Source organism: Crocodylus porosus, unplaced genomic scaffold, assembly GCF_001723895.1.
Source record: "Crocodylus porosus isolate Cpor-Errol unplaced genomic scaffold, CroPor_comp1, whole genome shotgun sequence".
Taxonomy (NCBI): domain Eukaryota; kingdom Metazoa; phylum Chordata; order Crocodylia; family Crocodylidae; genus Crocodylus; species Crocodylus porosus.
The window spans coordinates 26,874,802-26,895,224 of NW_017728917.1; the positions used below are offsets into that span (position 1 = coordinate 26,874,802).

General features: G+C 40.2%; 1 protein-coding gene and 1 long non-coding RNA gene across 4 annotated transcripts in view; one reads left to right on the plus strand and one right to left on the minus strand.

Moving 5' to 3' along the window:
* The window catches only part of PTPDC1 (protein tyrosine phosphatase domain containing 1), a 44,189-nt gene that overhangs the window by 13,853 nt on the left and 9,913 nt on the right, over positions 1–20,423 (plus strand). The window contains exons 2-7 of one of the 3 annotated variants that reach the window (XM_019536952.1): positions 11,403–11,495; positions 14,906–15,077; positions 15,620–15,700; positions 15,924–16,042; positions 16,791–16,928; positions 18,724–19,940. In XM_019536952.1, the coding sequence (XP_019392497.1) occupies positions 11,411–11,495; positions 14,906–15,077; positions 15,620–15,700; positions 15,924–16,042; positions 16,791–16,928; positions 18,724–19,940 (1,812 nt within the window). In that variant the 5' untranslated portion in view covers positions 11,403–11,410. Of the gene's footprint in view, positions 1–10,095; positions 11,496–13,938; positions 14,246–14,905; positions 15,078–15,619; positions 15,701–15,923; positions 16,043–16,790; positions 16,929–18,723; positions 19,941–20,423 lie in introns of those variants that run through there. The other 2 variants (XM_019536951.1, XM_019536950.1) reach the window with 2 other exon arrangements.
* Positions 17,274–19,018, minus strand: LOC109311342. Its single transcript, XR_002101479.1, has 2 exons — positions 18,930–19,018; positions 17,274–17,397 (listed from the first exon to the last, which is right to left on the minus strand). It is a non-coding gene; the product is annotated as an uncharacterized LOC109311342 (long non-coding RNA).

The window sequence follows — 20,423 nt, forward strand, 5'->3', positions numbered from 1 at the left end:
AGTGCTGCCCTTCCCCTGTCTTTGTGAGGGTGGCAGTTCCAGGGCTCTGTATGTGTGCCATGCTGTCACAACTCGTCTGTCTTCTCACCTGCCCCCATCAGCAGTCTGTGAGACAGGCATGTTCAGCTGGGTTGGCTCCCTGTCACTGACTCTGTAGCATTCGGCAGCCCAGGAGGCTGCAGGTCACACTGGGAGGTGCGCTCGCGTGCTTCTACCCTGCTGGCCTCAGCTAGTGCAGGGAGTCTCAGACTCCATCTCCTCACCAAATGGTGAACTTGTGTTTGCTCCCAACCTAAATTAGGATGCTTATAGAAACCCACGTAGGTTTGAGTGATTTTGCCTCTAGCTTTTTGAGCATCTGTGCTTAGCCTCAACTGATATCTTGGATTATTTCATCAGCATTAGGCCAGCATAAACCCAGCTAAATCAGACTAGAAACATGATTCTGCAAACAGAGCAAGTCATTTTAGCTCTTCTGCAAAGTTAAGTCTCTTCACTGGCCAAACGAAGACAGCATTTTTCACGGTTAATTTTGTAGTTTTAAACCTGAACAGAACTGTCTTCTGGTTCTTCTTGCTTCTGTAAACAAAGTGGATACCCCACCTTAAACAGCTTGTGCACATATACGCTACTTTGCTTTTAATTAATGTGACGTTGTTCATGTTAGTAAACGTTCAACAACCTGATACTTGTATGATGCTTGCTTTTAATAGGAGCTGTAATAAGTTAAGGAAATCAGAGAAAATCTTTTGTATAGTGAACTAGTATTTAGTGGTTTAAATTCATTTTGTAATATTCCATATTTTGTATACTGGCTATACAAAATATTTTTTGTGAATATTTTTTTTTCCAGAACTCCAATGGAAGTGAGGTGATAAGGGAAGAGGATTGTGTTGCTAAAGTACCAGATTGGTGTGGCCTATTTGCTTCAATCCTCTTTAAAACCTAGAACAGAAGCAAAAAGCAGTTTATAGGATGATTATCTGCATAGTCCCTTAGGTATTCTGCCTGCAGTTTTAGGGGGGGAAAAAATCAGATGTTAAACTGGCTCCTCCCAGATTAACTTTACTAAGCCTATTAGCCATAGCAGATACTAAGGCAACATCATTCAGGTTCATTCCATAAATGTATATTCCTCACAACACACTACTTAGGCTTTCTGAAGTTTGCAGGAATGAAGGGAACAACAATTACTGACTCCTTTTGCTGGGTAACAGGTAAGGAGTTAATAGACTGAAAGTACTGAAACTTTTCTGTTAAAAAAACTTGTTTAAAATATAAAAAAGTTAATTACCTTCATTTCTGATTATTGGTATTTACATATACTTTATACTTTTTTAGCTTGCAGTTATCCAATTTTAGAACATGAGCACTTGAAAGTAGAGTCAAATTAAAATTGTATGTTGAATCCCAAATGATAGTTGTTCTACTTTGCATGTGGCTCAGAAAAAAGGTAGCTTTACCAAACTACCCAGATTATATCCAAGATAAAGAGTATCTGAGTCACCAGTTTTGTTTGTAGAACACTTAATATATTCACTTTTACACTGTTCCTTTATAATTCTCAACAGTAATTATTGGTTGCCAGCCTGTTCAGAAGTTATTTAAAATAACTTCTGTAAACAGTTGTGCTAGCACTTACTGTAACAAACTCAAAATGTATTCAGTAATACAATTAACTCAATTGTTAGACTTGTCTGCTAGTTTAGCTTGCGCTGTCTTGATATTTAACTTATGGCCCCTTATGGTCTGCTTGGGTTAAATAATATTACATCACCATAGAGCAGCACCTGGGCAGTTATATGCTTCTGTTTCTTTTACATATATTGCATATATGCAGTACATTGCTACATCATAAAAAGCAACACTACTCTTATGTAAACATTGTGCTTAATGATTAAGTGATATTTGCTTCTTATGGAAACAGATGGCAAAATTCCCTCTCTGTCTCCCTCCCCCCTGCCCCCAAGGTTCGATACAGAATTAACATGCTACTCCCAATCCTCTTCCCATTTAAATTTCTGGAAAATTATTGGAGTTTTGCCACAGATGGAAAACCAGCCCGCACTGTAAATGTCATGTGACCTACGTACATTAAAACATGCTTACATTATTATTACTTCATCCTCCTCCCAACCTATTTGTTTGCTTTCAGTCACCCATTGTTTTGTTATTAACCTAGATTATAAACTCTTTAGGGAAGGGACTTAACTATTGCTAGAAAATTTGAAAGGAGTCCTCGGAGGGTTAGGTGGCCAAATCCCATTGAAATCTAGGTACCTGATTCTCTTGGGCTCCTTTGATAAATCTCAGACTACTTGTTTGTGAAGTGCTTTCGGTATCAAAGGGATTGCAATAATTGCTGTAATAAGCATCATAATAACTTTCCCTCTAATTGCATATCATTTGTTAGAATAAAAAAAATGGAGGGAAGTATTTCTGCCATTTTTTTTACAAATATTCTAATAGTATGTCGGATTTATTTCTGATAGTGTAGCTTCCATTGTTCCTACGGTCCTTCCTTTCCGCCAGTTTGACAGTAGAAAAATGGAATCGACTTAGCTTTCTTTAACCCTCTACCAATTGCCTTCTGCAGACTGAAGGGCATAAGTAGCAAGTTCTTTTGTAGCTGGTACCTGTGAACCAAAATGGTACAGACCTTCTGTGTAGTGTTTCCTAAGCTAGTCTTTCCGTGCTTATTCCCCCAGCTGCAATACAATTCCGCTTGTTCTTTCTATGAGCACTGTCTGCACTAGAAGAGTAGGGAATAGAATACATCTCTGATGGGCAAGCCAAAACATTTGTGCTCCATGGCTTTGCTGTTAATAACTTCATTAAGTTGGAAATGGTGGGGAATATGTAGTAGAAGCAGGACACAGTTTCTCACTGAATCATTGTATAGCTGCACGCTTTACAGTATCTCTGTTCATGCATTTGGAATGTGCAGGGCTTAATGGGTGTTGCTGAAGCATTGTATTCAAAATTCAAGAGATGTTTATTCATTCAGAGTATATAAAATAAAAGAAATGCTGCTTATAAACATTTTGTTTCTAAAAAAATAACTGAAGTTCTGCCTACGCTTGTCATTTCAACAAGTAAGTTATTAGTAATCCAGTTCTGGGAGAAAAAAATAAGAACTGAAGAATAAAATTTTGTGACGTAGCTTAAACCCTTTCTATAAATATCTTCAGAGTAACAGAAAAAATTAACAGAGGTAGTTAGTCATTGCCTCACAAGTTGGCAAGAAAAGGAGATGAAAAGGCATAGTTTCTTTAGATCAGTGGTTGCTCAACCTTTTGTCCCCACGGGCCAGATGAGTGGCATGGCACTGGTCTGTGGGCTGGATTCATGGGGTGCTGCCCTGTGTCCATGCACCCAGTATGGTGTGCAGGGCATTACTATCTGGCCCATAGGTCGAGAAATTTGGCAGCAGAGGAGCAACAATTAATGCTGCTGCTGTTCCCCAACTACCAAATTTGCAGACCCAAGGGGAAACCCTGCAGGTGGTATCTGGCCCATGGTCCAGGGGTTGAGCACCCCTGCTGTAAATGGTAAGAAAAAATTCTTTAACTGAAAGAGCAGTTGGACAGTGAAATAAGTTTGCCCAGGAGGTGGGTGAACAGTGCTGCTACTTGAGAACTGCTTCACAGGGGAATAACGTAAGTAGGTGTGGAAAATGCATGCTGTGGATCTAAATGAATTTACTGATCATTTAATTCTGCCCTATTTTAATGTAGTATTAATGTATGCCATATGACTATTACTCAGCTGTTATTAAATATGTGGAACAACTGAATAACTCTGGAAGTCAACAAAAACTGCTAAATCCTTTCTCTTTGATAAGTTCTCTCAAGGGAGGAAATAATTGCCGTCAAATATGTAGTGCATCAAGGCACCAGCACTAAAATGACAGCTTTTTGGTAGAAACAGTTCCCTAAGTGCAACCTTTTATGACCTTTAAGCATCAGGTCATATACCTCAATTTCAGAACTATAGTTTTTTAGGGTGATATACTGCTGCTTTCTTCAGCCAGTTTCATAGTTTTTAGGGTTGAAAGTGACCTGAGCAGATTACCAAGTCCAATCCCCTGCCATGGGCAGGAATGAATGCTGGGATCAAATGACCCCAGCTAGGTGATTATCTAGCTTCCTTTTGAAGACCCCCAAGGTAAAAGCAAGCACCACTTCCCTTGGAAGTTGGTTCCAGATCCTAGCTTCCTTGACTGTGAAGTAGTACCTCCTGATGTCTAGCCTGAATCTACTGTCAATCAACTTGTGCCTGTTATTCCTAATTACTCCAGGTAGTGCTTGGGGGAACAGGGCCTCTCCCATTCCCCACCAGTCCTCCCTGGTAAGTTAATAGATGGCCACCAGATCCCTTCTCAGCCTTTTCTTGTGGAGGCTGAACAGGTTCAGGTACTGTAGCCTCTCCTCGTATGGCCTGCCTTGCTGCCCCCTGACCATGTGATTGGCCTTCCTTTGGACCCTCTCAGTGCTGGCCACATCCCTCCTGAAGTCCAGAACTGGACACAGTACTCCAACTGGAGCCTGACCAGTGTTGCACAGAGGGGGAGGATCACCTCCTTGGACCTGCTCATGATGCATCTGTGGATGTGTGACAAGGTGCGGTTAACCTTACTGACCACGTCCTCACATTGGCGGCCCATGTTCATGTTGGAATCCATGACTCCAAGATCCCTTTCTGCCTCTGTGCTGATGAGAAGGGAGTTCTCCAGTCTACAGGTATGCTGCTGTTCTTCCTCCCTGGGTGCAGGACTGCACTTGTCAGTATTGAATCCCATCCTATTCTCATCCGCCCAGTCCTGTAACTTGTCCAGATCTAGTTGTAGCCTGTCCCTCCCTTCTAGCATGCCTACTTCTCCCCACATCTTAGTGTCATCTGTGAATTTGAACAAGGTGTTCTTTTCACCCCCTTGTCCAAGTTGCTGATAAAGATGTTGAACAGTGTGGGCCCGAGGACCAAGCCCTGCGGAACCCCACTGCTCACATCTCTCCATGTTGAAAATGACCCATCCACCATCTCTCTCTGGGTGTGGACCTCTAGCCAATTTGTGACCCATCTGACTGTGTAGGTATCAATGCCACAGTAGCTTAGTTTTTTAATGAGAATGGGGTGAGAGAGAGTGTCAAAGGCCTTCCTAAAAGTTCAGAAAGACTACATCCACTGTGACACCTGCGTCCAAGAATTTTGTGACCTGATCGTGTCTGACAGGACCTGCCCCTATGAACCCATGCTGGTTGCCCCCGAGTATAATCTCCCCTGCTGGTCCCTTGCAGATATGCTTCTGGATAATTTCTCAAACAGCTTCCCCAGGACTGAGGTAAGAGTAATGGGCCTATAGTTACGTAGGTCCTCCTTCCTCCCTTTTTTGAAAATGGGGACCACATTGGCCTTTTTCCAGTCCTCTGGCACCTGGCCAGAGCACCACGAGTGCTCATAAAGCCATGCCGGGGCCCCGCAATGACCCCTGCCAATTCCTTCAGCACCCTGGGGTGGAGAGCATCTGGACCTGCTGATTGAAACACGTCCAGCCCCACCAGAAGTACCCCAACTAGGTCCTCCCTGACCCTAGGCCTGGCAGTGCCTCTCCTGAGTTGATCCGAAATCCTGGTGGGAGAGATGTCCTGGTCCCTGCTCAGGAAAATGAAGGCAAAGAATTTGTTGAAGAGATCAGCTTTTTCATCTGGTGCAACCACCAGATTGCCAAGCATGTCCTGCAGGGGCTCCACGTTACCCGGTGCCTTCTTTTTACTCCCTATGTAATTAAAAAAGGACTTGTTATCTTTAATCCTGGTTGCTAGTCCTAGTTCCATCTCTGCCTTAGCCTTCCCAACAGCCCCCATACAGTTTTGAGCAATGGAGGTATGATCCTTCTTGGTGATAGCCCCTCTCTTCCACCCGATGTACACCTCCTTTTTAGCTTTCAGATGTTCCTGAATGCCTTTGGCAGTCATTGTTTTTACTATAGTTTCAATATTTATGTTGTAGTCTTAATAGCACTACCTTCTGTGGTTGATCTACGTAGTTAAATTAAGCAGATGGAACATCATTTAGGACACTTCCATTTTTTTTAACATGATTGAAATCGAAGACCTGTTTATTTGCTGTCATGGCAATAGAGATGCATGTTACATAGATAATGTAGATGATCTGATTACTGTGAGAGCATGACTGCCACAAGACATGTGACTTAATTCTCTGGTTGAGCTAATAAGGATTGTAGCCTGGAATAACATTCTGTGCTTGTTGGGTTTGTTTGTTTGTTTTTTCTCTAGCATCCTCAGGTATTGAGGGTAAATAGAGTGGACAAATTGCTGAATAGGCCTTTTAAGAGCTAAAAATATATTTGACACAAGCAAAATAAAAAATATTTGTTCCTCTCCAGGAAATACCCTCCATCTTGATTCTAACCGCTTTAAGAAAGTTGCAGTAGCAGCTTTTAACAACACTTATTCCAAGGTTGTTGTTCTGTTTCTACTCTAATATCTTAAGCAGAGCAGAAAGTGAATTGTTTATACACAAACACCAGTTTGTAAAACCAGAGTTATGGAGTAAAGCAGTAGGGTCAAACCAACAAATTCTTATACTTTTAATATTTAGATAAAACTCACTTGTGCTTGGAAGTGTTATACTTGTCTAACTTCCTGCAACTCCTCTCCTCTTGCAGTTACAGATCCTGTTAGTTTGAATTCTAGTTTATGTAAAAAAAGCTAAAAGTAGTTTTAGATGTAATACCTGCTCCTGATACCTGTGCCAGATTTTGTGGTTTTACAACCATGTTTGCCTCTTTTGAGATTCGTTTTTCCCCTGGTTGAGTGAATGATGCAACCAAACAGGAAAACTGAATGTTGTAAAAAATATGCACATACAACCTTATCAGTAGCACAAAATAAATCACAGAAAATGTGTATTACTATAATACAATCAAAAGAAATAAAAGGAAATTTCAAGCGTGAGATACAATCATAGTAGTTCTCAGAATCAAATTTTTACAGAAGTATGTTTACCTTGACAATACCTTTTTAACATGAATTTGAAAAAAATCACTATTTATTTTCTAGGCTTTCTGTTATGAAAGAGATTAGATACTTTTTAGTTCAAACTCTAATCAGCATCCCAAGAAAGTTATTTGATTTTTAAAAAAAAAAATTGTTAAAAATACTGTTCAAGCAGCTGCAGCAGAAATAATAGTGTGAATTGGTACTTTTTATTAAGTAGCCTGCTAGTTTCTGGTTAAATAGGTTTGTAATAAGATCACTTGAAGTTGAATTATGATGAGCAGTTCCATCATTCTAGTCATGTTATAGTCTTATGAACAAGAGCTTTGAAGAATTAAAATATGCGAGAAACTAAAGATTTTGCAAGTGTTTACTGAGTCCAGTTCGAATTGAAATATATATAAAAAATGCCTTTAAGGAGTACAAAATGATCAAATTATCATCAGCACTTGATGTATGCATTTACTGAATCTCCAGTAATTCCAGTAAGTACTGCAACTTTGTTAGAGGAAGATCTTGTAGTTTATAAAGTCAAATGCTTCAAAGTTAGAAATGCTAGATTTAGAGTCAGGGCCAATTGCCAGATATGTGGGACAGGGAGCCTGATCTGGCATTGAGTTTGGGGACTTGCCTCTTCATCTACCTTTGGAGAAAGGAACAGAAATGGGATGCCTTGGCAGTGCTCTGGTTTGGTGGAGCCTGAGCTAACTAGACTCGGCTCTTTCCCTTTCTTTACCTCCCACCACTGCAGCTTCTCTGGCAGCTCCCAAGCACTTGCAGGGCATGCATGATGCTGCCTGGATGGTGAAAAGGATACTCTTCAGAGTGTTTGTGCATTCTGTCATGGTTTTGGCAGGCTTCCCGTGTTTCCCTCAAGGAATGCAAGGGAAAGATGGAAAAGGGCAATTTTTACTAGTTCATAATTCTGCTATATACAAACAGATTATTTCTGGAACAAAATAAAAGCACTATAGCTTGAAAGCTTCTCCTACAAATTTTTCAAAGGCATTGTGAAGACAGAGGAGGAGGTGTTACAGTTCTTAGAAAAAACTTTTAGAATGGAATTTGAGATTATGTAATTATAGGGGTTACTGCTCCTTTAATAAAGAAATTGGCTTCTACACAGGAAATAAGGAAACGCTGTAGATGTAGGTAATCCTGGTTTGTTTGTTTGTTTTTTTTACATTATGATTTTATTTCTTGATCTTAGATTTTAAAAAGTCCCTTGTTTTTAAAAGTATTTCGACTTTTACATAGTTTCATCAGGCCTGATATTCTGAGGCCACTTTATATTAGCTGTGTAGTATAATGTGGGCTTAAAAATGAATATGTCTGTAATTTTTGCTTGCTTTCCAGCCCCTCAACAAAGTTAGAGCACTGAAAAGTGGCTAATATACCAGTAAATGAGAACATTGTCTTTATTTGAGGTATTTCTGACCCATTCCCACATAAGCTCATATAATGTGTTATCTGAACTGACAAAATGACATTAAATATTTAACATAAATGGTTTTAAAAGAATTATACAAAATTATTCTTAAAAGATGGACAAGGAACAAGAAGCAGTTAACACTTTATAAAAATAAAGGCTAGAACTGCTACATCATATCTGCTCCCCTTCCCCCCCCCCCACTTTAGCAACACAATTCTTGCTTTGTTTATGCTATTGAAGCTTAGCAACATTGTTACAGAATTGGAGACTTAATGCTTGTCTGCATGGAAGTTTTAGAAGTAAGATTGTTTTGATTATATGTTTTACTGGACCAACTCTATAGTTGGAAAAGATATTAAGATAAGCTTTTTGGCCCCAAATGCCCTTCTTTAGGTCTGAGAGAGAAGCAGGAACATTCTAAGCTAAATACCTATTAGAGCAATTAATTGGGTTTAACCTGATTAAGTTAACAAAACTGATCATGGTGTGGACAAATGTTACATTTGAAATGTTTCCAAGCACAATAAGCTTAGAACGATTTTAAAAAATAGTCTTTCAGTTGTTGGAAATATATACAGCCCCTGTACTGTTTGGGAGGTGGACAGTAGTAGTCCCTCAGCAGCAGATGGGTGTGACAGGGGGCAGACCTGAGGCTGGGTCTTATGCCGGCCCACCCACGTGCCTCTATGGGGTGGCCTGCCCAGTCTTTCCTGCCACGACTGGCTATTCTATAAACTGTTGGTATAATGCAGGAGACTGCCCATTACTGCCCCAATGCCAACGGGTGCCATCTGCAGCTCTGGACCTTCCCTACACTGTAGCCCATGCCTCAAAGATGGCACCCAGATTAGTATTGCCCCCTTGTCTGAGACCGGAGCAAACCGAGTCCAAAGTTGGGCTCCACTCACCCGTACATTCATACCACCTCCTCTCTCACAGGAGGCCTCTTACACTCCACCCTACTCTCACTGGGGCCTGTGGTATACTGCCCATTACTGGGTCACACTCCACTGCCCTTGCTGCTCCTTGAGCGGTCCCTCTTAGGCCATCAGGCTTTGCTACTTGCATTCTGACCTCGCCATACAGTCCTTTGGTTCCCATAAGTTCCCCTACTCTACGTAGTCTGGCCTTGTGCCAAACCCTGGGCTAATTCCGCCCCAAGTCCTTCACTGGGCAACTCTACGCTACGCCCTACCCCGAGGTCTCTGTCTCATGCTTGAAATCAATTTCTTATGGGGCTAGCCCTTGTGCTGGCCTTCAGGCTTACTCCCATTTGGCCCTACTCAGTGTACCCCTAGGACTGTCCTTCAGGCCTACTTGAATTTCAGCCCTACTCAGCCCCCTCACATGCAGAGCCCTTCAGACCTACTCTTACAGCTCTACACACTACCCTCTCTGGGGTCTCCAGGATCAGCATCCCTGCTGGGCTCAGGCACCCACATGTGGGCATACCTGGCCCCACTGCTCCTCCAGCTTTCAGAATTACCCACTGGGGGGTGGGGGGCTGGGGTTACCCCTACCTGCCTTTCACCAGGGGGGTAACTGGCCTGGCACTTCCTGGGGGCTGCCATGCCACTAGGAGCCTCAGGAGGCTACCCTTCCCTGACAGGGTGCAGTTTTAGGTCATGCCCAGGACCAAGAGCCACCTGCTTTGACCTCAAGATGTTCCATGCCATTCAGCCAGGTGATGCTTCTGCCTGGGCTGGCAGCAGCAAACTACAGCCTTTACATACCTAGTGTTCCCAAAATGGCTGCCCTCATCAGGCACTTGGTAGCTGCGTGCCTCTGCCCTTAAAGTGGCAGGCACCCAAAGGTGCACTGCCACAATGGGATATGGAGTCTGGGAGCAAGGTCAAGCAGTGGTCAGGTAGAAGAGAAGTGGTGGGGCATGGAGATTGGTGGTGGCAGCGGGACTATCCTACTGCTTGGATTCCAGCTTTCTAACAGCTAATCCCCAAAAACTCTTGTCCTCCCTTCTTACCAGAGAGGTAGAGAAGATTGGGGCCTGAAGAGCCGGAATTCCAGTTTGGTGGCAGGTGCAGTGTGCAGGAATCTTGGCATGGAGTGTGCGATCCCCCACGTAGGACCTGACACTGCCCCAGTACCAGGAGGATCCTAGGACCTGAAAGTGCTTAAGTAACAGAGTGGTTGGGAGCAGGACTCTGTAGCTGCACAGTCTGGCAGACCTTCAGTCAGCCTGTCAGCCTCTCTATCCCACTCCCCCTCTACCCCTTCTGGAGGTTGTGGAACAGGGGAAAGCAGAGTGCTGTGGGATTCTGAAAAACCTATGAAAAACCTATCACTGTGCAGACAGTAGTAGTACTAGCAGTGAAGTGCCTCAAAATAGCAAATCATATCAAGAATTACTGTTTTAGAGTGCTTCAGCTGCTTTTGGAATGTCTGTACATGTGGCTCTTCGAAGTGTTTCAGAGGCATTTGAAATTCTTCAAGTGTTACATCTGACCTGGGAGTTTCAATTTACAATTTAAATTATATTTAAAAAAACCCCAAAGCTTTTTACATGGTCAAAGACTCAGACTCCAGCTTCTAAAAGAGTAGCTAAAAGAGTAGTATTCCCCAAAGAAAATTTCCTTGGCTGCCACCATGTACAAAAATGGGGGAAGGGTTAACAGCTGCTGTATATTCATAATTATAGTGATTAGTTTTATGCATGCAGATGCCTGCAGGTATGCTATGTACAATCTCACATACATGGTCATCTTTTAAAAAAGTATGCAGAAAGGTTGCTGGGACAAGCTTTCTCTAGTTTAAAATGACTCCAATGATTAGGTCATGCTAATGATTACACCATAGGTGCTAATGCCTAGCTGCTCAAAACCTCCATACTGTGCTCTGGTACCTGATTGTAGTTTTATAAAGAGTAGGTTGGTTTCTTTCAGTGAATGTCTTGAGTCTCTGCATGTACAGTAAACATGTTACTGTTTCAACAGGTCCTGCAATGGCTGCAGGAGTCTTGCTGCAAAATCAGTTACCATACTCTTCCCTGTTAGAGAGCAGTGCATATCTTGCAAGTATGAGTTCAGGTAATCATTTTCTCTAATATGTCTTTTTAATGAGAATTTAGGTGATTTTTTTTTCTGTTTTGTTTTTACAAAGGAAATAGATTCAAAGAAATAAAAGCAAAATAGATCTATGATGGCTAACTTTTGGTGAAAATGTATATATAATACAAATGTTTCCCTGTACAGGTTTCCCTCCATTTATGTGGGTTCTGAGTATGCAAATTCGATCTTATGCGTTGAGGATTTTTAGACCCATAATTCATTATATGAGAGGTAAATTCACTCTTGTAATCGGTATAGGTCCCTGCCCAAGCAGGTAAGTCTGTGGGAGGAGGGGAAAGGGCTGTGGGGCTGAGGCCCCACTCACCCCAGCCCTGCTGCAGCAGTCCAGGGAATCGCCAGTGCCAGCTGCAGAGGGAATCATTAGAGAGTTCAAGGGGATAGGGGGGAACATGCCTCTTGCTGCTCCACATCTCCTGGGAGGGCTGGGGGGCTGTGCCCCCAGATCTGTGCATGGGACAACAGCAGGATGGGGCCCAGCAGCGGCACAGGGTTGTTCCCAGTACTTGGCGCAACTGCCCTTTTCCTAGTCCCAGCCTCACTCTCTCCCTCCCTCTCTCAAAGCCATGGGAACCTACCCCTATTTGTTACATTATAAAGTGGGTTTGCTTTATGCAGATTTGATTTATGTGCCATTTCTGGTTTGTCAGAAGGTAAGCTTTTAGAGGCGAGAAATGAGCTGTACTTTGTGTTCAGAAAGTGCCAGTACAATGTGACGGGCTACAAAAAACAGTAATCGTTGTTATGGGGTTAACCATTATATGATGACTCTCATCCTTTCAGCTGAGTACCTCCAAATCCTACTAAACCTAACGGGTGAATGATGACAGGATCATATCCTTTGTCTACATCAATTTTACCAGGTCTTGGCTTTGCTATCTAACTCCCTAGATTTTGATAAATACAGAAGAAAAATTGCACAGAATATTAACGAGACACAATTCAAGCTAAGGAAGCAAAATGGTCAATTTTGAAAAGTTATTTAAATTCAGTGGATGTAGCAAGTATTTTGTCTCTATACCCTCTTCCCCCACCCCCTGCCCTCTAACACCCAGATGAGAAGATTTCTTCTCCCTCCTGACATCAGTATTAGGGTTGAGCCAAGAGAATAGAGACTGTTGGGCACTACCACCAACAACAGTCAGGGCAAGCAGCTTTTCTTACTTTCTATCACCACTGCAGAGGCTGTCGTCTTCAGCAGACCTGTCCTTGTGTCCTCAATAGCCAAGTGACATTAGTTTTCTGTATTCAGGAATTTGCTTTCAGCCTATGATTTGAAAAAAAAACCCAACCCAGTAAGTTATGACCTGAATATTTTTCAAATGGAAAAATTCACCTTTTATTTAGCAGGGTTTTTTTCATGCAAATTCTACTCCAAGCGCTACTAGCTGCTTTCGATACATATATGCAAGTCCTAATGATGTTAAATGAGAAACATATGCCCTGAGGGCAATACATGACCCTAATAAAGGATAACAGGAATAATTCTATGCATTAGGCAGTGCTATACTGATGTTCTTCACTTGCCTGTTAGTATCTATAACATGCACTTTAATATACAGCTGATGAGATGATGATATTGTTTAAATATTTTTACAGTCATTGCCCCAGGCAGGGGCAAAACCCATATCGGTTCCTGTGCTTTTGATAAACTTGCTTTTTTTTTTTTTTTTTTTTTTGGCTAAGTCAAATTACCCCCTTAGCATGGAAGCAAGTGAGAAAGCAGCTTATAGCCCAATACATAGCCCTCAAAGCTAGAGCTCTAAAATGAGATGGCAGCTCCACCCAATATTTTGCCTTACCAGTAGAGCTAAAAGCTTTGGTTAATCAAAAGCTTTGCTCTGAAAAAATAAACCTCTTGTTTTCAATAACAAATTGTGTTTTGTTAGTGGATATGAATGATCCAGAGTGAACAGTCTACAATTCATCATGTACTGAACCATTTCAATAGGAACACACTAATCTCAATCATTACTAAACTAATGATGCATTTTGAAGCTGCTGCATGGAGGGAAAGCGGAGGTAGTGGAATGTCAAACTGAGAAGTGGGGGTGTACAGTGTATTTACTTACAGATTTCTAGGAGAGCAGGGCCCTGGACTGCACTTTGATTGCTTTATTTCTATGTCATATGCTATGTACTAATATATTTTAAAGATACAGCATTTGCTATACACTAAAATTCTTTGTTTATTTATGCAAAATATTGTGGTCATTTCCATCAATTTCCAAAATTATCTACTGGAAATGCAACTATTTTCATCAGCTGTGGACAGTTTGTCCCAAACAGAATCCATTCATATAGAATTTAGCTGCCACAGGGGTAGCTGGCATCAGTGGCTTCGTTGTTTGTTACTATGGAAACTGCTCAGCCTATCCTGAATAGCTGTTAGATCACACAGAAAGATGCACATCCCTGTGTAACTTCAGCATTGAGCAAGTTGGATTTCAGATCCATTCAGTCTTCTACAGCATATGTGAACTATTTGCAATCAGCTATGCAGGGCTCTCCCAGGCGGCGCTCAGCTGTTAGTATTTTTAGCAACTTCTTTCAGGGTCGGAGGCATTCTTGCTCCGATCCTCTTCTCCGTATAATCCAAAGGCGCCGGAGTTCGGTTGTGGAGGTACTGTCATCCTCAACACACAGGGTTATGGTGGCTATCTCATCCCTAAGCCCTGAAGAGCTGGATGCAACTTTTCCTGAGAAAAAGAGTAAAGTACTTTTAACTTGGTTTTGTTTAATACAAATCATGGTTGCATTTTATAATAGGCTAAATATATATATAAAAATATTGTTTTGATACACAGGGCATATGGGGGGTCTGCAAGTGCATGCATGCAGACACACACACACACATACTCTCTCTCTCTCTCTCTCTCCTAGTTTTTATAATGGTTAATGTTTTATTATATCTAAACTACCTTGATTGGTATTTTATACGGGAATGAATCTGTTTTATTTTTTATTTGTACAGCATTTCAGTTTAACACCTTTGTTACAGAAAACAAATAAACAAGACAGTGCTATGAGATTTGTGAGGACATAATAAGCACTTCTATATTTAGGTAAAAGATGACCATGATATTTGTGGTGTTGTGATGAATGCCACATGCCTATAATATCCTCAAGAAAGAAAACACGTTGATGTAAGAAAAAAAATTACATCAACAACAAGAGAAGGAAAGAGCATTCATTTCACTGAATATCTTTGCTGGTTTTTTATATTTATATTGAAAAATAGATCTTCAGTATATAGTCCATATGTTTGTGTATTTTGCAATTTAATCAAGTTGTTGGTCTGATTCAAGTTTTGGATAGTGACTATCATTCGTTAACTTTCTTATTTACTCTATTTTTTGTATGTGTTGTAGAAAGTGCAATGCGCCCAACTGCAAAATATACTAAAGTAGGGGAGCGCCTTCGCCATGTAATTCCTGGTCATATGCAGTGTTCAATGGCATGTGGTGGACGTGCTTGTAAATACGAAAATCCAGCTCGATGGAGTGACCAAGAGCAAGCCATTAAAGGGCTTTACTCTTCTTGGTAATATGCAATGATAAGTTCTATTTAAATTATCTATAGTAAATAAAACATAATGAAATAACAGTAACACAGACCCGTATTCTGTTTTCTACAAAATATATAGACTGCCATGATAAATACTTCATGTACTGTAATAAAATGTCAGTTAATGTTTGGTAGCCCATAAAGCCTCATATAAAGGGATTCCTCCCATTTAAGTTCAAAGAGTTTGGCCTCAGATCAAAAATAAAATACCTATTTATAGATTATGTAAATATTCTAGATCATAGATGTTCCTTCTTGAAATGTCAATACAGCTATATTTAAAATGAGTTCATAATAGCTTATTTAATCTTCCACAATATTTTTTATTTTAATAATGAAAAAAGCAATTTTCCATTCTGTATGTTTTTATTATTCTAATTTGATGGAATTTTTTAGAGAAAGGTATAAAAGCACATTGCTAGTTAGAGAGAGTTTCTTGAAAAGGAAACAGTGTCTGTATTTTGGTAGACTGTTACCCATGAGATCATTTTTCCTAAGTTTTGAATGTCTTTTCTCAGGATAACAGATAACATATTGGCAATGGCTCGTCCCTCAACAGAAATCATTGAAAAATATAGTATCATTGAGCAATTTGAAAGGTAATGATCTTTACTGGTAATGAATTCCTATAAATAGTACTGATGTATCCCTGATCCATTTTTCCCTCCTACTTAGATCTGGATTGTTGGTAAAGATCCTTTCATTTTAGATATACAGGTAAGGATTTATTCTGCAGAAAGAATAAATATATGTTTCAGAAAATAAGGGATAATGAAAATTTAGGTGCATATAGTAATGTGACTCATTTGTTCCTTGCTTAAGATGTGGCATAAAAACAGTAATTAACCTTCAGCGTCCTGGGGAGCATGCTAGCTGCGGGAATCCGTTGGAGCAAGAGAGTGGCTTCACCTACCTTCCTGAAGCTTTCATGGAAGCTGGAAGTAAGTTCACTCCTGCTGCTGTTCCTCATTAATTATTGAGGACAATACTTGCAGATATTCTGACTCTGAGCTCTCTCAGTCAAGAGAAGTTACATGAGGAGGACTACACAAAAGCAGATCTATAAGAAAATAAAACTTAGTAAGCAGTTTTGAATTGGCCCCTCACTGACATGTTGTTGGGTGTAAACTGGAGAAGCCATGTTGCTTCAACTGCCTGGTAAAAAGCTAAATGGAAATTGAGAGTAAAGACATACATAGGATATAACTACATTTCAGACACTTAAATGACTCATATTTTGCAATTAGAATTCAATACACTGATTTCTTTGTATTGGCAGTATTTCTTTTTTTTTTCCCTCTCACATTACACTGAGTTGGGAAGTGTTATCTGCTTAGGAAACAGCCATTAAATTAAGATATGCTATTATGTCCAAAATAGAATGCTACACTATTCCTATATATAGCTCAGTAATTTTAGTATGAATCATTTAGTTTTGTGATACCCGTTACATTCCAGCTGAGCTAAAGTCTGAAACAACTAACTCCAGGGGTGTATAAAACTTTCCTAGTGAGCTTACTCTGAAGTGCAACTAATCCATTTCAAACAAATTATACACAGGTGGATCCTAGTGGGATATTTCTGTACTGTCAGGATTTTTATTTATTATATAATTTCTCATCTGCATGCACAAAAAGATTAATTCTACACTGTATAAAATAATTCTCTCTCTCTTTTTTTTTTTTTTAGTTTATTTTTATAATTTTGGATGGAAAGATTATGGTGTGGCATCTCTTACCACTATACTCGATATGGTAAAAGTGATGGCATTTGCGTTGCAGGAAGGGAGGGTAGCTGTTCATTGCCATGCAGGACTTGGCCGAACAGGTATGCTTTCAGATGCATAAGTCAATGTAAATGTTTTTCTAAAAGGTACAATATCAGATTATGAACCAGTACAGGTTTGTTTTAAACTGTATATTTTCTGTCCTGAGATGTATGCCTATGAGACTGTTAACATCTATTAAGTAAACATATTGTGTCATTCTGTCAAATGCAGCAAGATGAAACAGCAGATTGAGAATTAAGAGAAACTTTGTTCCATAGAATTATCGCCTAGCTATATTGAAACTACAGTTTCCTCACCTAGACATTTGCCATTCCACGGTCTCAGATTAAGGAAATAATTCATCTTGTGCTTTTCCATTCTTGAATGCAGCTAGTATGTGTTTGCTCGCTCAGTCTGCAACTTTGATCTTTGGCACTTTCTAAAGATATTTCAAGATGGAATTACTTCTGTTCCCTTTCCAAACTTGTTTCTTTGCCTATCCTTCTCTGCAGTAGCCACCATTGCTCCCTGTGGGGGAAAAGAAGTTTGTAAATAACAAGGTTAATAGGGATGCTGTTGAGAGAGAAACTAGCATTCTTAATGTTAGTTGAATTTTAAAAGTTTAGTTTCTTAACCACTACCTTTACGTTCCTTAATTTATTTAAATCCTTTTTTTTTTGGCTTCAATTTGCTTAAAATCCCCTCACATCCACAGAATAACAGCAGTGCCTGACCCGTAGCAAGGTAAGGGTGAAGCACCTGCAGCTTCTGATCCTCAGGGCCAGAAAAGAGCTTAAGGTTAACATCTGAGGTGCAAAGTATGTTATGTGCAAGAAAAAAGAACAAGGGCTTACCAACTGGAAAAAGTCTATCTGAGGATTCTAGAGACTCGAGGCAAGAAGGAAAGAAGCCAGATGTTGTTTTGTAATAACTCCTTTGAAATAATAATGTCTCCATATTGTGTACATGCATTGTGCACTCGCATATAAAATATGCTTTTCTCAGGTATACTAATGAGAATAGGACCTTCCTTATAGAAATGAATGTCTTTCATTCCTGCCCCACATTGTCTAATATTCATGCATTTTGACATTATGTCTTTTGATTCATTTGAAATCTGAGTGCAGAGACAAAATTTAGATACAAACACTCAAAATGGAACAAAACATTCTGAGAGTCTCATCTAGTCTTAGTAGCTCTTAACTAACATCTGATGTTACTTGCTGTTCTTTTCCTGTCCCTAAGAGGCTGGGGACAAAAGACCAGGTCTGCAGCATGATTTGAAAGCTAACAAATTCAGGCTTTGGTAGCAAAATGGTAGAAGTGAATTCCAGAATTCAGTACCCACACCTAAAAATGCACTGCCTCTGACCCTTTGTAGTTGAATCATGAATCAGCCTGCAGCTCCACAGAGATGTATAGAAATAAAGGCAGTCTTTGAAGTACTGTTTCCAAACCATTTACATAATAGCATTTTTGCTACTCCATGATAAGTTAATAGTGGGAGTCAAGTTTCTCCCCTACGTACCAAGAAGTGGAGATCTTGGTCTGCTAGCAACAATACTGGAACAATAAGATATATCAAAGGTGGGGGCGAGGGAAAGCAAAAATGAAAGAAGATGCAAGAAGGGTTAATGTTAGTCATGTGAGCCATATCAGTAACCTACCACTAAAACAGTAGATTTGATGCAACAGAAATCAATGATCATCTAGTTTTTACCAATCTATTTATTACTATCCAAAAAAGTGCAAACAGGCATGTAGGAAGCACATTATGAAACAAAACATAAAAATTGTATCTTAGTGAATGAGTAAACAAAAACATGTTTATCCTTTGTCTTTTAAATTTTCTAGGTGTTTTAGTAGCTTGCTACTTAGTTTTTGCAACAAGAATGACTGCAGATCAAGCAATTCTTTTTGTTCGGGCAAAAAGGCCTAATTCTATTCAAACTAGGGGACAGTTATTATGTGTAAGAGAGTTCACTCAGTTTTTGATCCCTCTGAGAAATGTTTTTGCTTGTTGTGAGCCCAAAGCACATGCAGTTACTCTGTCCCAGTACCTGATCCGTCAGCGGCATCTGCTTCATGGTTATGAGAGTAGACATCTCAAGCATGTGCCAAAACTTATTCATCTAGTTTGCAAGCTTCTTTTGGACTTGGCTGAAAACAGGCAGGTGATAGAGGAAGAACTGTTAGACATACCAGATCTCTCAGCTGAAATCGAAAAGACTGTTTCTCAGTTGCTCTCTACACAACTAGATAAAGAGTTAACAAGACAGGACAGTGATGCATCAGATTCATTCTCCCACTCGGTGAGAAATAATCCTTTTGAGACCCAAGATTCTGTTTTCTCACTTGAACACGAATGTGATCCTCTTTGGAAAAGAAGGAATGCTGAATGCCTTCAGCCTCTGACTCATCTGAAAAGGCGTCTAAGTTACAGTGACTCAGATTTGAGGAGAACTGCATCTCTCTTCGAACAGGGAGAAACTCCATGGACAGTGCCTGCACAAATACTACTCTGCAACAAACTGAAACGACCTAACAGTGGGGAACATTGTTTTGCTGCAGGCAATCAAAAGCCTCAGCTGGATTTAAACAAAGAAGCTTTTGTGCGTAGCACACTTACTTTCTGGAGCCAAGGTAAATTTAATTTGGATGGATCCATCCAAAAAGATGGATCTGCACTTTATCATAGAAAAAAATCTCCAAAAGAAGTACAGCGTAGTAGAACCTTTTCAGCAGGTCTTACATATGTACACAATGCTAGGGACCCCAGAACACCAAAGTGTAATTTTGCCAAAGACATGGGTCACAAAGAAGAACAAAAGACTAATATACATGGCAAAATAATTTGTGCATCTGAGGACTCCGATTGTTCTTCTAAAGAAGAATGCTCTCTTGGATGTGAAAGCCAAGATAGTAAAGATCTATCAGAAACAATTCCACACATTATTTTGCAATCAGAATTGAGTCTGGAGGCACGAAGAATTTTGGCAGCTAAAGCTCTTGCAAATTTAAATGAATTTGTGGAAGAGGATGAATTGAAGCAGAAGGTAGAAATGTGGCAGGTATTCTGTTTTTAAATTTTATTCAGTACTATGTGTATCCGTATTACATGTATATTTTAATCCATTCCGTATTAAAAACTCTACTGACCTAATGAGAGTAAGTAAGTAAGACTCTTAGAAATTACATGTAGGACACAGATGATGTGCTAGTTAAGTACAAGGTTGCATTTATGAGCCAAGGGACAGTACTTTTCTAAAGTCCATCAGTGGATTTAAAAATTAGTTAGAGGTGGGCTGCTGTACATTGCAAAGCACTTTTTCCCTAGCAGTGAACAGTGTGCTTTATCTGCCTGAGAGAACAAAAGATTATGGGTTGGAATTCAACATGGGTGTTATAATAGGTCATGGACACCAGCCTGGATATAGTGGGGATCACGGAAACGTGGTGGGACTCTATGCATGACTGGGCGGTGAATGTCAAGGGCTATAGGTTGTACAGGAGGGACAGGATAGGAAGGAGAGGTGGGGGCATGGCACTCTATA